This window comes from Tyto alba, unplaced genomic scaffold (genome assembly GCF_018691265.1).
Source record: "Tyto alba isolate M040663 unplaced genomic scaffold, T.alba_DEE_v4.0 Super-Scaffold_7, whole genome shotgun sequence".
NCBI classification, from domain to species: domain Eukaryota; kingdom Metazoa; phylum Chordata; class Aves; order Strigiformes; family Tytonidae; genus Tyto; species Tyto alba.
In genome coordinates this window covers 41,387,849-41,405,513 of record NW_024881328.1, presented here as the reverse complement: position 1 = coordinate 41,405,513, position 17,665 = coordinate 41,387,849, and the positions used below count along the sequence as shown (strand labels likewise).

Here is a 17,665-nt window from a genome sequence, read left to right as displayed (position 1 = left end):
GAAGCAGAAGCGATTCCTGAAAGATGGACTGCAAGCAAACGGCGGGATTGCTGGGACTGCCAGCACTCAGCTCACCGGGCATGGTTCAGCGAGGCAGGACTGGGATCAGTTCCCTGCCAAGATGTGATTTAGGGTTTGACTCAGGAGTTCTCGGTGCCATCCTTCCTGGCCTGATCCAGGAGCGGAAAAAAAATGCTCAGAAACTCCACAGATCTCCTTCTGACTGTGGGAGCTGCCTGGTTTTTGTCAGATGGAAAATACAAATTTCCTAGTGCAGAAAATAAATTAAAGCATTCATTTTAATTGTCAGGTGATATCAATAATAGGAACGTTTTTGTTCACTATAAAAGCCTTACAAAATAACCAGCTAAGTCTGTCACATTGTTTGGACCTCAGAATAATCAACAAATATTATTTTGTCTGCTGTAAATGGTTCTTTTAGCCTCAAAAAATACTTTGATCACATCCGGCTTAAGAATCTCATCCTGAACATTTTTAGCAGAAGATGTGATTTAGGATATGTGGTAGCCCAACGTAACAGCCCTGGAAGAGTGCAAGCATTTTGCAGGGAAGGCAACAGACCCTTAGTCTCCACTCTTGCATGGTCTGTCTTGACAGGCAGCAATATCAGACCCTGCGGTTGGGTTCTACTCTGCATCTGAAATACCAAAGCCTCCTCCAAAGCCACCGTGTCCTCAGCCTGCAAACACAGCTGTAAGCATCCTTCGTTTTATTACCGGGATCTTCACCCTCCTCGGAGGGCCAGCAAAGTCCCCGGTGTTCCCATCACACCCCATCCTGGTTCTCGGAGTAGGTAAGCTAGAAAAGCTGAAAATCAGCGGGATAGCTGTAGTACTCGGGCAGTTCTTTCGACAACATACGATGGGTGGCTGTTGCAAAGCTGTCATTTCTAAGCAGCGCATCTGTCTGCAGCAGTAGATTGCCGATGGATTAGTTGGAGTCTCCCCCTGCTTCTTTTCAGAATAGACAAACTCCGCTCAAGAGAACCGTTTTAATCACCTAGGGTCAGAAAGCCTCCTTTCAGACTCCTCTGTCCAAATCTTCCATCAACCCCACCCAGTAACAGTAAACTGAAAATAAAAACTCGTTTCTCTTCACCGCGTAACTGTAACTGTGCCTTTTTTAATAGCAAAACAGCACTGTGGACTCAAAAAGGTAAGCTTCCTTTTTTCTGGAGGAGGAGAAGGTGCTTCTGATGCAACCCTCCCTTCAAATGCATCATAGTCTTCAGTGGTGGCTTTTTTTCCTTCCTTGCATCTCTCAGAAGATTCCCTTGGGCTGAACTGTTTTGGGAAGATGCTTTCAAGACAAAGTCCCTTCCTCGCTCGCAGTCAGGGAGAGCTTTAGGGATTTTCACAAAGACGCAGTTCAGCAAGTGTTTCAGACTGGCGGGGTCACATCTGCTTTTACCATCACAAGAAGACAAGGAAGGTTGTTGACATGTTATCCCCATCGAAGCCCTGAATAAGAGACATTTGTAATTGATAAGAAAGCAGCCTGTCTCGTCAAGCTCTCCACCTTGCTTTGGAGCAAAAGTTAGTACTTCTGCTAGACATCAGTGCGCAGAAGCTTCAGGAGGTGGCAGCCAGATCGCCACGCTAGGAACGCTCCTTCTGGAAAACCTTTCTCAGCTTGAAGTCGATAGTTTTCACAGCTGGAAATGCTGCCACTAGAAGGAGTGGGTCCCGTGAGGATCTTAAATCTTTATCTTAAAAAGGTACTGCTAAATAATTTACAGCTCAAAAGTAGAACAACTGCCAGCGTTAACTAGAAGGTAGTCTGCTATGAAGACCTAAACCTGGAATGGTCCTTGGTTCCTCATTGGAGAAAAGCAGCATCTGAAATTCCTAAAATAACGATCAGTGCTCTGTAGGCAAGCTGGAAAATTAGTTTGTTTTTCCTCTGCAAAAATTAGAATTGCACTCAGTCTTGATCAGCAGATTGCAATCACCCTGTGCTACTTCACCTACTCATCTCACTTGGTTTTGTTTTATTTGAGCAATAAATATCTTAAATCTTCCCAAAGCTATTGCATGTCTTCTGTGGAGACTCATCATAGTCCTGCCAGGCATTCATCAAGGCTTCCAATGAACCAGCGCATTAAGTATTGCTCTGCTTCTTATCAATCAAAACAGTTTACTTATAACTTTACTTTTTTCTCCTGAAGTAATCAAAATTTGATATTCCACAGATTGCAGAAAATTGTCACTGCTGTATTCTGTGCTAATCCATCACATGAAACAGGCATAATTTGGGCATCAGAAGAGCATTAAATGTTTAAATAAGCAAGAGCCAGTCAGTGAGAGAGTCCATTAACCGCTCCAGATGACAGGGCAGAAAAATGTTTGGATCACAGGTATGTTGGGAATCGCAGCACAGACCTTACAGAGCAATGGGGCATCTATATTCTGCAACAGGCACTGGGTTTTCTGCGTTCTTCACGATATTGCTCGAATATTCAAAAGAAATACGTAAGCCAACAGAATGGCATAAGGGTTTTTTGCTTAAGCTGCAGCATGAAGCTCATTCAGCTCTTTGTGGAAGATAGTCCAGGAGATAATTAAAGATTTCACTTTCTTGTAGCCTTGTTTTCTTTCATACCAGCTAGTAATAGCTTTCAGGACTAGCTTGTCTATTAATGATGAGAGAGGGAAAAAAGTAATTTTTATCCCATAGACTTGAGCAAAACATACCCATTCGCCATCTTCGGTTCTTCAAGTAACTGGTCTGATAATAAATGCAATGGGCAATTCCCCAGGGGGTGAGACTGGCCAGTGTAGGCACGTGTGTAAGATGTTTCACTAGTTCTTGAGAAGTGCTGGGGGACTTGAGTCCACCTTAAACTATGAAAGGCGATGAGGAGACTTCTCACAGTCACTTCTCAGCCTGAGGGTGGCTGCTGTATTTCTCTGTGAAACACCAAGTCCGGTGGATTCGGGAGAAAATTCTCCACGGAGAGACCGTGGATGTGGGATTTCTTGTGCCTTTATCTTCTGACAAGGACCCAATCCAAAAGTCTCCTTGGTGGAGGAATGATGGCCTTCTGGTGAGTATTGTGATCCTCTTGTGATTTGACAAAGCATCAGCAAAGTGGATGTTGAGTCACGCTGGATCAAGGTTATGATTTGTGTGTACTCGCAGCCCTCAGTTCTTCTGTCCTCTCCTATTTGAGTCAAGTTGCATTCTAAGCTAATTTCCCCTTCTAGTAGTAATTATGTGTATACCATTTCCCGTCTCTGTGAAATACTATGTACAACCGATGGCATTCTGCCACGCCAGGGTGTTTTGCACCAATCCAGGGGCACATCTTATCTTCAAAAAAAAAAAAAAAAGAGCTATTGTAATTAGAGTGTAAGCCTTCTTTTAGAAGGGTGACGGGCAAGGGGAAATTATAAAGACTTGAGACAGTAATTATCAGCCACTGAAAATAGCAAATCAAGCTGTCCATACCGATATCCCAGAGGAAGGTGCCCCAGGAGCCGTGGAGAGGGGTTAAATTAGAGGTGCCTGGGTGCGAGCCCTCTGAGTCACGGAAGGTGCTGATTGTGGTTGTCAGTTTTCTGCTGTAAATACAGCCCAGCCACCCTGGTATTAAAAGGATCCTTAAACCTTCCTTTTCTCCCCTTCCACTGCTTCAAAAACACAGTGGCTGACAGTCCAAATGTTTGAAATAATTGGATTCTGCATTCTAATTCATCTGTAAAGTATTCGTTGATTAAATTAGCCTAATAGATATTATTTCTTACATGACTGCATAATTTCATCCTGATTGGATCACTATGGCACTAACGAGTCCCCCCATTTACTATTGACTTGAGAATCACAGAAGGCTAGAGATAACTATCATCTTGTTGCCATTTTTTTTCTTTCCCAGGCTAAAAGTTAAACTGATTTATACTAAAAGGGCGTACAGCCGATGCTCAGGTACAGTTGTATTTTATTCTTCGAGACCAGTGTTAGAATGAAAAAAATATTGGTTTATATGATCTTGAGCCCTCTTTTATTTACTCAGTAGGTTGTTCTGAAGCAGAAAGATTAACTGACCATTTAAATTCCTTTGGGGGAAAATGGAAGTATTTTTAAATAAAATACATTTTATTATCTCATCAAAACAGATAGGCGCATTGCAAATGAACCTCATAAGGACTGCACACATTCAGAGAAATGAAAATACTCCTTTAAAGATAATGTTTCAGCGAAAGTGGTTTTACCCTCTATTAGTAAGATTTTTCTTTGAGCTGCAATTTGAGTGTAACCAAGAGAAAAGAAGAGGAAAACAAAATTATATTTAGTTTTCACGCTAAATGAGAGCGGATATTTCTTTCCTAAGGAAGAAGGAGCTACCTCGGAGTCCCGCTCATCTGCCGTAAGGACGGCAGGCTCGCGCCCCTCTAGCTCTCCGCGTGCAACCAACCACCCAACCCCAGCAGACCTCCTTCTCAGAGGGTTTTTGTTGGGAAGGGGTTAACAGCACGATTGGCTTTTTCCCCTGCCCCAGTGGCTGGAAACAGCTGGTGGGTTTTGTATAGCGCCGGTGAACTGAGCAGCCGAAAGAAGTTTTTGGCAAACACTCGGCCTGCCCGGGACAAGAAGAGGTGGGTCAACTCAGGAAACCGTTTTCATGAGCAAACGGGGGAAACAATGACCGCTCAGCAGGAACAGAAGGGAGACCCGCTCCTGCTGAATAGCTCCCCCCAAAAAACCCGGCTCAAAAGGAAGAAGGTCCATTCGCTTCTGGGAATCCAATAAATTGTTTCAGGAAGTGAAAGTCTGTCCAGGCTAATGGAGCCGTGATTGACAGGTGGTTCTCATTACGGCGCCCATCAGGGGACAAAGTGAATTCCAGTGTTATTTAAGAGGTTAAGTAGAAATAAGATGCAGGTGACAGCCCAAGGCTTGAGGCATGGCGTGCTGCTCTTCCTAAGTTTTTGGTTTTGTTTTTTTTGTTTTTTTTTTTTTTTTTGCGACGAGCCTTGGCAAAATTTAAAATGAGTGGGGGCAGGAGCAGTTTGGCTAGTGAAATTTGGTCCTACCGTGACTAAAGATGAGCTTACCTGGCTGCACAGGAGAGGGAACAGGGAAGATTGCTTTGGTAATTCTTGCGTTAGAGAGTTCCTGTTCCTTGAGTCCATGTAACGTGGATGTTCTCTCTGTCAGGGAGGTGCGGGGAGGTGAGCTTCCAACATGGGCTGTCACATCCCGATGCTCTGGCACATCCCATTGCAGGAGGACAACAAAGCACCGTGAAAGCCTGTGGTGGTTTGTTCTTTATGGCACAAGCTCAGGAGATCCCACAAGCCTTTTCCTGAGCCCCCCCAAGAACATCTTACAGTGCTCGGAGCCAGAACAACTGAAATAATCACACGACGTTTGTCTGCTACGCGTGCTCGTGCTGTGGCAGCTGACAAGAGCAAATCACAAAGGTTTTAGCTCGATCAGAACAATTTTGAAGTAATTTTGAATCGGAATATGCAGAGGCCACCTAGGGTCGGGTCAGGTTTCTGGGTGCACTTCTCCGAGCTCTGAACCTCGCTTGAGAAGGAAAAGAAAAGGGAAATGCATTACTAGTGACTCAAGTTGCCTTGTGTTTCTGACGAGGAGGTATCTTTGTACCACCACAGGCTACAAAGCTGAAACTAAAGTCTGTTTCTAAGCTTCTTCAGCAGAAAGTGGAGGCAAACTTGCTTGGCAGAGCATCCAAATCACAGTGCTGCTTGCATAGACTGTAAGCACCAAGGTGTGGTCTAAGATGTGACCAGAGGTTTAAAGTAGATCTCTCTGTATGTTGAAGATGCTAAACCACACAGGCTACTTATTTCTCTCTGCGTCTGTATTTTTCCTTTTTTTCTGAATGCCCAGATCAGCAGCGTCAAGCGTCTTAGCACTTGTGGATGTCGTGGGGTGGGAAGCTGAGGGATCCGCTCTGAGTCACGGTATTGATAGAATATTGCATGGTGCATGGTCAGACGTAAGGATGTAATTTAACCAAAGAGATTCACAGCTGGCTTGTGAATGACAGTGAAACTCCCAGGTATGACGTGTGTAATAAATCTGGTTCGATGCTGAATTAATGTGGTATTCAAAATGATTGTTTACCATTTTAAGTTCAGATGTGACTGTGTACGAGAAGTAAATAGCTGTGCACAAGGCACTGGGGAAGGGCACTTAGAGGGGAGAAGAAAAATACCCACTTGCATTGTGTCACACGTGCATTCCCGGGTAATACTAATGAGAATTGCACTTTAAATGCAGGATTGATTTGTGATGAGATCAGCTCTAAAGAGTACATTTGTGGAATGATAACCTGATTGGTGGTGCTGCCTCTTGAAGGGCTGAAGGGGTCTAATTGGCATATAACGCACTATAAATTTATTAGCAGCTTCTGCTTCCCCATTGGCGGACCTTCTCCTGCTAACCACCAGGAAATTACCAATTTTCAGGAGTTAGTCACTCAAGTCGCACTGCGTCTGGGTTTTTAAAAGAAGCCTACGTCGTCGCTCTTATAAATCCTGGCTTAGAGCTTGTACATCAACGGCCGGCTGGAAATTGGTCAATTCTGTAGTGGAGAACTTGAACACCGTGTGTTTACTATTCAACTTCTATCCTCCTTGGCTGGTTCCTCCTTCCCACCTCCTTGCCACAAACCCAAGTTGCACAAAGACCATTAGGAGGTAACTAATCAGTTTGGCAGCCCTTGGGCTGCAGCTGCCTCAAACCAGAAATTACAATTTTTTGGCAGTTGCCATTCAGGGCTTTGATGTACTTATTGATACATTCAGGCCCTGAGGCATATTGGGCAGAAGAGGACGTACCCACTATTTCTTTTGGGGCGGGGAGCACAACAGAAAAATTCAGGAGCCGATGTAATTATTTCAGTGACTTTGCTTTTAAGATTGAGTCACAAATTAGAAAATAATATTCACATGTTTCTTCTAATTGGTAACAGATTAGGGATATTTCATCGTTTTTAAATAATTTCCAAATGTGTCCTGAAGAGGGATTTGCAGGGAAGTAGCTGAAAGAGAGAGGGCACTTATGCGCTGAGAGCGCTTGGGCAAGAGGCTTTAATTCTTTAATTCTGACTTTAATTCTGGCACACAGCTTTTAAATCCTTGCACACCTCTCTCCAGAGGTGCTCTCGAAGTGGAACTTGCTGTCTCTTTTGGCAGGCGTCTCCGGTGTGGATTTTCTTTGCTGTCAGGTTTTATGTGGGTTTCCCACTGTTAAGCACCAACCGTATGGCTTGTAAATCATAAAAGCCTAAAGGTTTGCAAGTGATTAATAGGCAGAGGTGCGCAATTAGAAATGCCTCAGCAGTACTTGAGCACTTGAGTGTCTTTTGAAAGCCGAGTCCATTTCTAATCTCACCTTTTGCGGCGCATTTGGGCGACCCCAATGTTGCGTGTCCTGCTGTTAAAAATATGCAAACAAAAAAAGCCCAGCATTGAGGTTTCATTTCTTAGGTACAGAGGAAACCTCGTGGACTTCTGTGGATGTTAAGTGCTGAGGATTTCTCAAGTCTTTTTACAGTCTTAGCTGCTCAAGTTAATTCTTCATCATCTTTGCTTTTTCAGAAATGTGAGCTGATCTGCCAACAACCTCTTTTAAACTAATTATCGTCTGTGGTTTTAGAAAGTCATCAAACACCTGCAGCCCACTAAAAGTGAGGTAGAGGGAAGTCCCTTCGCTTGCTGAGCAGAGAGAATACCTCAGGAGATCTAACTCGCCGAGAGAGGCGTCATTTTTACTAAATAAAAACAGTCATTAACAAAATGTGACTAATGGAAGAGTCTGATGACATCCGCGATTTCTGTAGAGTCCTCAGCCTCGGTGAGATGTAAGAGGCGGCCAAAGCAGCTGAAGAAGTAACTGGTAGAGCTGGTGTGGTGGAAGAGGCCAAGGTGTCTTGGCGGTGTCGGTGGGGAAGAGGAGGGTATGAGAGATACCAGAATTGCTGATGAGGAGAGGTTGAAGGTGAGGGGAGCAGAGAGGCGAGCTCCAAGTCACTGGGGAAGGGTTGGACAGCAGAGAGGTCCCCGTGGCATCTGAAGAACGTGGGTCGCAGCAGTGCTGCCCACGGGGGTGGTGCAGCTAATTCCCGGCCCTCTAAGATCTTCAGCTGCAAACGTGCCTGCCTTCCACTGCTGACTTGTGCAGAGCAAGCATTTGTTTTTATTTGCTTGCTGCTCCAAATGTGTTTTTCTTCACAGTCTATGCTCAAATACAGTGTTTATTACTTGTATTTTCTCTTTTATGCCTTATATAAATTCAGTGTAATGTTGGGAGGGGGGGGATGTTTCCAAATACTCCAAAGAGTGTCATCTTACTGCTTCTGCTGGAATTAAGATAATATTAAAGCCCTCTGAAAGGGCTTCTGTTTTCCCTTGTAAACCAAACTATAGGAGTTATTGGTAACAAAGGATCAAAACTGTCAAGAAAATTTTTGAAGATCTTTATAATTAGACTGTTCTCTTCCCGGTCCTGATCCTTGGGTAAAGGTTACATGCCCATTCTGCAGCCCACGGCACATTTTTTCCATTTGGGATCGCTGAAGCCACCTTCGTGTGCTAAGCAGGGTCTCATCTGAGAATCCCTTCCATGTCTGCGCCGCGAGTTTGGTAGACCTCAGAGGGTTCCTTTCCCCCCCCCCCCCCCTCATTATTTGTAAGGCACTGGTGCACTCATAGCTATGTTCCTTCTCCGCTTTCCGGCATCATGAGCAGGGGGAAAGCTCCATTTCTCTTCTCTCATCTGTTTATGATGTGATACGTTCCAAAGCAGATCACATCAGCGACTGTTATGGTATCCTTAATGCGCTGTGATAGTCGCATCACGGGAGGAGCCGCTGGAGAGCGCGTGGCTGATGTACGTCCCTGTTACATGCCACATTACTCAGGGGCTGTGGGAACCTCACTTGGCTACCTCGCTCCGTCTCTCACCTGGCACAGATTATTGAGATTTATGCATTGAAATATTTGTATGTCACTTCCCTTCACACCCCCCCCACACCCCCCCCGCTTTGAATACTGTACAAGAGCTTCCTCTGGTATGAATATGAAAGCAGAAGCCTGGTGTGGGGTGAAAATAGCCAGATTTTTAGACATTAATAACCAAGATAACAGACTACCTTCGTTTTCACAAAACATTTCCTAATAATTCATTTTTAGGTCCTTTATCTTTCCGAAACTGCTATCACGTTTTGTGTGAAAATTGATTTCAAATGGAATTTTCTTTTTTTTTTTCTAAAAAAAGGGAAAAAAGTATGTAACGATTTCTTGAGCTATATTTAAAATACTATTGAATTAAGTATAGCCTTCTTACAGGAGAAAATTAGTGTTAACAAATTGCAAATTAATGGAATCTTCTAACCTGAGTGACTGTGTATCAAATTGTAAATTGAAATTTCCAGTCTGTGTTTAGGTACTGGCACAATGCAATTTGATTTATACACTTAAGACATCAGGTTAAGTATGGTTACACATGAATAATGAAATGCATTAGATACGTGTTTGCAATTGCTATTCTCTGCATATATATATATATTATTGCAAACAAGCAAGAAGCAAATATGGTCCTTAGTTTTAGCATTTCCATGCAACGGTTCTGGAGCAGCTTTTGGCTTTTTTTCAAGTAATATTTGTAGCATGCCCAAATGCTGAGGTTGACCACCCAAGAAGTGGAAACGATCCACGTATGTATCTAGAACCACACAGTGGTAACTCAGCCTTTTTTTTCTGGTAGCCAGCACAGTGATATGATTTGGTTTAAATCTTAGAAGGATGTTTACATACTTGTACATCAATATCTAGGTAAAAGGAATCGGATCGTGATTTCAGTAGTTTTTCCGTTGGTCAGTAGAGGGTGGGTAGAAGGGACCGGTCATTTATGGCTGTTGTATTCCAGATTCTTACAGGGTCTCTCCTTGCACGTGTTAGCAGAAACCCATCTTCCTCCACTGTTCACAGTGCTTTTTATATTGTTTTCACCTAGCTAAGTGTTTAAAATCCTTAGAGTTCACCATTGTTAGGGGTTTTTTTCCCTCCTAAATGTTGCTACAGTGCTGTTTAAAAAAATTCTGGGGCTCTTGGGGTTAGTGGAAAAGTACAATTTGTGGCATTCTTCAAGCTCTTCCTTAAATCTCTAGGGACTGTTTTCATTTCACATAGTCGCATGGAACAAAAAAAGCTTGGATTTCTATTGAGAAAAGACTTAACCAGCTTGCAGGCCTTACAGTTGTCACACTTGTGATCTTTTTTCTCAACTTAATAAGCCTTTTCTTAGTATCTGCGGTATTCCCTGCCATTGTATGTCACATAGCTTTTGCTTAACTTTATATAGAGTAAACCTCAGGTGTGATATATTTTATCAAGTGTACCTTAAAAATTATTAGATTGAGTGTATTGCAGTGAAAACATAAGCTTGCTGTAATTTTATGTGACATATCAGAGCCCACAATTGCAGGATATTTATCTAAAAAGCCTGAAGTCAGTAAACCTTGGTGTCTCGGCCAGGCTGGTAATTAATGTTGCGCAGTAATAAATCCTGCAGGTACCTTCACACCTAAGGGAGAGCTGCTGGTTACTCAGTGGCATCACTGGCAGGCTAACCTAAAAGTGCAGAAATAACAGTTATTTTGGAGCCCTACGAAGGGGGATACCGCCAGAAGAGAGGGCAAAGAAAGTGGAGAAGCTCAGCTGAATCCGAATTACGATTGTACTGGTGTCATGCAAGACATGATTAATTTGAGAAGCACATTCAGCTTTGCACGTGTGAGCGATCTCTGTCCGTCATGCACAGTAGGGCTTATTTTTTTTTTCCCTTATACACACAGCTGTAAAAGGCAAACTGGAAAATGTGGTAGTAGAGCTAATGGTGGAGAAGATCCTGACCTATGGGCTTCAGAAAACAGCTCCCTGACCGTGCGAGGGGCTTTGGGCACGCTTCTGATGGGAAGCCAGCTTTGTTTGTGTCTTTTGGGGCCAGCGTTTTGATTTGGTTGCTTGAATAGGTCTGGTAGTAGGAGAAGCAACTTGACTTTGGCATATTTGGACGGCTCTGAATTGTGTGTCTCTGTCTCTCCTTGCCGGTGGACACAGATTTGCAAGTTTAACAGCGGGTTGAACGCAGCCCTCAGCCAGATAATTTCCCTGGCAAAGACAGTAATTAAATCATTTCCAAGCTGGGTTACTACACTGCTCGCCAGGAGAGCCCTGGTCCAGAGTCCCAAGGCAGGACATGAGTTGGCTTATCTGTGGCTTTCCTATAGGGCTGGTCTTCATCCATCAGGGATGTTTAACTTGTAAGAAGTAATAAGCTTAATAGGTTGACTTTATTTAATTATTAATGATCCCTTTCTGTCCTTACAGCTCATAAAACACCCTGTAGGTTGGCAAAACACTCATAATATTGATCAGGAGCCAGAGAGATATTTATTTCCTCTTTGCCCCAATGCACATAAATCTTGGTCCTTTTCCTTAGCAGGCGGGATTTACAGTGGCCTGTTTCTTAAAAGCTTTTCGTAATTAAGGAATAAATACCCATCGGTCTTTGTTTGCTGTCTGGAGCCCTCTTGTTTGCCGGGGACCTGTATATCCCTGGTGGGCTTGTGCGCCTTCCCCCTTAGCAACGCAGCCGGGGAGAGAAGGCATGCATGCTAGGAAGCAGTCAACTGCTAAGCACTTGCTTTGCAATAGAGTGGGGTCTTCTCCTGCAGAGAGAGGAAGCCCCTGTGTTTTCTCAGCATATTGTTCCCAGCTCCTCTTCCATGCCTCTCCTCCCAGTTCCTGCTTTGCTTGGGGCAGGAAGACACTTTGGAAATTCCTTGCTGCTAGCCCTTTCTTCTCGCCTTCTCTTCTTCTCCCCCCTCTGCTAGTTGCAATTAAAAACACCACGAACCTCTCCCAACGTTTCGATCCCGTCTCCCCCCCACCCCGATGTTTCTGTTTTCCCCGTCCCGACGTTGCGTTCGTCGCCGCCTCTACCCAGAGGGATGCTGTTTGTCAGACACGTGCGGGCTCACCGCGAAGGGGTTTCTGTAAATGGCCAGCCCCACGCAGCCGGCTGCCCGGCGCTGGTCGTTAGGTGATGCCTGCTTCTTGCATGCCGGACCACGAAGCTGATGACACATTCTGGGGCTCTCCAGGAGTTTGGGAGGTACGGGGGTTAGATTTACTTCATTTTCTTGGAAGAGACGCATTAGCCTTGTCATCTGGCCAACAGGAGAGAAAATTTGGCAGTGCTCTTGCTGAGCTGGCCAGGTTACTACTGCATTAAACGGTTGTACTTCAGTGAGCAACCAGAAATGGCAACACACGGCACGGCACATGAATGGTGACGCTGGAGAGACCATTTAGAGGCCCTCCTCAGCTACGGAATTATTTTCTTTAGCAGGAGAGAAGAAAAGGTAAAAAATTTCAAGAGCTTTTTAGTGTTGTCAGAGATGTGGAGGATAAAACTGCACTTCAAAATGCCTGCACCAAGCCTGCTCGGTATTTCCAATGGTGGGAAATCAATGCTACGCCGTGGTAAATACCTGCTGCCCATTGCGTTTTTAGTGCAACCTTCCAAAATTTCATTGAGCCTTTTAGCAAACGGTGAGTGATTTTAGATAACGAGCGGGCGACACAACACTTTTGCCATCCATGCTGTCGCTCTGGTAAGAACAAGGCTGCTCTCGCGCTGGAGCTGTTGAACGGCAGGTTCTGGGGCTCTCTGAACCTGTTGATGGCAAGTTCTCAGGCTCTCCAACCGCATGCCATTGCCTACACAATCAGGTCTGAGTTGCCATATGAACGCGGCTTTTATTTCCACCCTGCACATCCGTTTCGTGTTTGCCTTTCATGCCTCTCCGCCAAGTGTATGAGAGGGACAAATGAAGTTGGAGGCAGAAGTGAATGGGAGCGAGGAGGAATAGGATGGAGAGTTGATACCAGCGGGACGAGGCTTCTGCTCAGATTTGTCGGGTGTAGAACCACACGTGTTTAACTGAGGATGGGGCCGAGCTGTGTGGGACGTGGGCTCCTAAAGGAGCATCTCTGGTGCAAACCCACAAGTGGGGGACGCAGTGTAGCTCCCGGAGCAAAGCTGTGCTGTAAGCAAATCTGCTTTTTATATTCTCTCATGCAACCTAGTTAGCCCTCCCCCCTTACAGTGCCCAGTATTTATGTTTCCAGATAATAATGATGTGATGTGGCTGGCAGAGTAATTTAAATAATTGGACATTATCTTGAGAAGCAAGCACCTAATTAGATCAAAATAAACTGAGAACTGAAATTTTCATCTGTTTCTAATAACCCTTTACCTATGTACAGTATCGCTGCCGTGGCAGAGATGTCATTATTCACACCACTGTGTGTACTTAGAGTTCACTAGTGATGGAGACTCCTGCAAAAGCAAAGAGCTTGTTTTTTTGGCCAAGGCTTTAGTGGCTCATTCCTCTCGGGGTACCGCAGAGTATTTTGCAGTCTTACTCTGTTGTATTTGGCCCTTGTATAACCAGTGAGGTTTGAAGTTTGAATCAGCAGCCTGGGTTTGAATGCATAGCTTCAGAGATAAAGGGCTGAAGGAAAGAAAGTCTGATCTTACGACTATATTTTTTCTTTCTCTAAGTTTATCTAGGAGTTTATAATCTGTTAATTTATTTGTGCACATGCATTGAAAAAATTACAGCTAGCATGATCACCGAAGAAAAGAGAAGTCATTTCAGTACTCCTCTGAGGAAGAGGCAGCTCACACGTTCTCCAGCATTAGGTATCGTCAGGACCATCTGAGCGCATGAGGATGTTGCCTCTCCAGCACACTGGCTTTAATCTGGTCCTGAGGAAAGGACTCCACCGGATTTTAGAAGCTCAGTAAGAGTCTTGTTTTGGCTTTGACAACTGCAGCTGAACGTCTCCGGTGTTGAGGGAGTCATTTAGAGTGGAAGTTACCAGGATTACAGCTAAGGGAAGAAAATGAGGGGAATATTTACTAGCCGATGTGCGTTTAGTTTATTTTTAGGGATTGGTTCGGTGTCTTTCTCCTGATTAGTTGCTCTTCCTCACATTTCCTCGTACTCTTATTCAGTTGATTTATTTAAAGGTATGTCAGCCCTGGCTGAAATGAAACACTGTGCCTCCTCTTCCTGCTTATTGCTGACCGCTCCAATAATTCATTTTTTAGCTCATTAGCTAACAGGGGATGTGAACAGTGGTCCTCCAGGGAACTGCAATGAGGTTAAGTGATCTACTGCTGACAACTCTGCTCTTGGGCTGGCCTTCCTTGGAGGAAATGAAACCTCAACCAAGACAAGGTGTGGATCCCAGAAGTGAAATTGGGGCATCAGAGCAACAATTACAGTATTTATGTCTTGTTGTCAGGATTTCTGAGATGAATGCGAGCGGCAGAGCTGAAGCTGTCTTCCAGGGAAGTCCCCAGGACTTCCCGTTCAAAAAGAAACGGTTTGTGCCAGAGCTGTAGGGAGGATGTCTGTGGACATTGGTTTTCTAGATACTCATTCAAAAACTTTTCTAGATACTCATTCAAAAACAGTACCTCCCCACCCTTTTGGCTGCCCATGAGACGTGGGCGAGCGTGCTTTTCCTCCTGCCTCTGTGATCAAGTTTCATGTTCTACCAGAACATCCAACTGACGTACCTTTCTTGTGCCCAGTTTGTACAGTTGATAAGATCTAAATCTCATTCGATAGCCGACGTCAGTGACGTGCTGCCCCCAAATGTCTGAGGCTTTTAAAACACCCTTATTTTTGTTTGTAGTGTTTGCTGTGTTCCCACCACAACCCTTAGTGTGACTCCAAAAGGTAGAACTGAGCCTTAATGAACTGAGTCTTTTGGTGCCCTATGTGGCCAAGAAAAACCGGGCGGGTTTTCTGAAAAGGGAAACTGAAGTGATGGTAAAATAACCACGTGCGAAGGTTGAGCTTTCAGGTGAGCGCAGGCGGGTGGCACAGCCTGCTGCAGGGGCCTGCTCCCCTGCTCTGCATCCCGTTTCCTCTGGTTAAAGGATGAATCCTGACCGGAGCATACAGTCAGCACTCACGCAGGGCTGGCTTGATCATTCTACAGGATGGTGCCTTAGAGAAGGACCGTTTGCATCCTCTCCATCACTAACACAGATGGCAGCACGTTCCCCTTCCCGTTAGATTTGTTTTTAAAGGGGTTTCCTGTTCTTTTTCCAGCCTTTTGAGACAGCAGGATAAACCTGGGCAGGATTGGTTCGTTGGTGTCTGTCCCGCTCTCTCGCAGCCTTCCAAGAGCAGCAGGATTGCCTTTGCACTGCTCCCATGCTTTGAAGATCTCTGCCTGAACTTGGCATTTATTGCCCCTATTTCATCACATACCATAGCATCGCTATTGCAGTTTAAGGTGAATTGTGGTTAGAAGTGTGAGACTTCTGTGAAACAGCTTGTTTTCTAAACAGAAAGGGACTTCTCTTCAAGCCATGGTGCTCACAGCAACCAGTGATCTGACAGGAGTCAGAAATTACTATCACTCAAAAGATGGTCGGGGGGAGAGGAGGGATTCACTTGCAGGCTCTATACTTATCTTAAAAACATATAAGAGCTTTACTAACTATTCTTGAAGATACACTGGGTGGTTACTGGACTTAGAAGTGTTGCAAGAATGCCCGATTTATTGTAAATGATTGCATGTATGTTCTTTTATTCTCCTCATTACACTGGTTTTGGGTTTTTACCTTAAAAAAATACAAACGCAAAAAGCATGGGTTGAGGATGCAATGGTAACAGAAGTCCTTTTCTTCCTCCTCTCCATCTGGAATACCTGAAATGATGCTCTGTTTATCAGATCCTGCCATCAAAGGTTAATTTGCAGCTCCTCAAATGTTTTGTGGGTTTTTTTGGTCTTTTAGCTTGCAGGAGTCATTCAAAGGTTTGATTTAAACGAAGCACTCTTTGTGTTAATTTTCTGTTTGCACTTTTTCTTTGAAAAAAAAGCCCTGGGCCTGTTTGTAAGGTGAACTGTGGTGGGGTAGAGAAGCGGATGCTTTGGGAAGCTGTGCCTGAAAGCATCCAGGGAGGTCAAAGCAAGGTCACTCCACATGTACCAGGAAATGATGCAAAGCTAATCCAGATTTGCTGTTGGAAGGATCTGTTTGCATAAGTATTTAAAAACAGATTAGGGCTAACCTGACACTAGATTACTGGGAGTAGTGTAAACATGGCTGACAGGCATAAACAGAGCTTTGCCTTTTGTACTCCAGGGGAGAAAATCTGTCACCGGTAACAAGTTGCCTGGCTTAGGTGATATATATGGTTTTCACAGGCTGAACAGATTACCTGAGGTACCTCTAAATGGGACTTTGTCTAGGGCTAGATCTCTTGGATCACATAATTGTATGGTAATTTTTTTTAATGGAGAGTTGAGGGACTTGTTTGTAATCCTTGTTCTCCTGTGACCTAATAGCATCCAGAAAGCTTCTGACAGTTCTTTGAGGTATCAGGAGGAAACGGTGCTTCTAAGTATTGTTTTGGTGGCTTGCACTTTGGAAAAAAACAAACAGAGGAACCACCCCTAGGCCTCTTGCATTGGAAGCATTGCTCAACTTGTAGAAGGAAAAAGCACCCCTGCAAGCAAGGCCGTGCCTTTCGGGGCTTGCTTTCCGCTCTGAACTGCAAGCCCAGGTGCTTGGTTACTTCTGGTCTTAGCTACAGAATTGCGGTGCGCTTTCTGTAACGTATTTTGCAGCACAGCCTTCGCGTGGAGCCAGGCTGCCTGTTTTGGTTTGGGTCTTCTGGGTGGTGGGGGCTCTTGCCAGCCCTCAGGGCAGCCCAGCGTTTTGTAAGACCTCCTGGCTGTTGTAATCTTACAACCCTGCAGGCACGGCGTCCACCGAGGGGGATCTTGGGCACTGCAGTAATATGGCTCGGTAATGATGAGGTGGGTGACGCAAATATTGCTGCAAATACAAGGTTTAGGTGAACTATTTCTGGGAGGGCTTTCTTGCCAAAAATTTGAAGGGGGAGTGATATTCTTGTCGGCTCACCGCTGTTTGCTAGCGTGCCGGTAGCTGAACTGCCACCGCTTAGAGGCAGCAAAGCCAGGTTGGAGTGACCTGTCTCCTTTGGCTTCTCTAGGGAAGAAAAAGAGCGCTGGATACGTGCGAAATACGAGCAGAAGCTCTTCCTTGCCCCGCTGCAGTGCCTGGAGCTTTCCCTGGGCCAGCATCTCCTGAGGGCTACAGCCGAGGAGGATTTGCGGACGGTCATCCTGCTCCTTGCCCACGGGACTCGGGAAGAGGTGAACGAGACCTGCGGAGACGGTGATGGGCGCACTGCCCTCCACTTGGCCTGCAGGAAAGGAAACGTGGTGCTGGTGCAGCTCTTGATTTGGGTGAGTACTCGGCGCCCAGGGGAGGGGGCTGGCTGGGTTGGCTTTCGCTCGGCTTGCGTCCCTCGGCGGGACCTCCCAGGCCTGCCACTTGAGGGTTTCACAAGGAGTTTGCTTGGTGTCCTGAGTCTGGGTGTTCCTCACCGCGTGCGCTCAGAAGACAGCACCGTGATAAAAAAAAAAAAAAAAAAACATGTTTCCTCCCGCGCGCGGCTTGATGGAAAGCGGAGGAGGGCGTGGGAAGTGAGGAAGGAGAGATTCCCCTCTTTGAAACACCACTGCGGCACATTTTGCCCCAC

At 45.1% G+C, this 17,665-nt stretch overlaps 1 protein-coding gene across 13 annotated transcripts in view; it reads left to right on the top strand.

Annotated features, from left to right (window-relative positions):
• The window catches only part of AGAP1 (ArfGAP with GTPase domain, ankyrin repeat and PH domain 1), a 390,393-nt gene that overhangs the window by 363,761 nt on the left and 8,967 nt on the right, over nt 1-17,665 (top strand). For all 13 annotated transcript variants that reach the window (XM_042784244.1, XM_042784242.1, XM_042784241.1 and 10 more), the window contains one exon: nt 17,114-17,369. In XM_042784244.1, the coding sequence (XP_042640178.1) occupies nt 17,114-17,369 (256 nt within the window). The remainder of the gene's footprint in view (nt 1-17,113; nt 17,370-17,665) is intronic.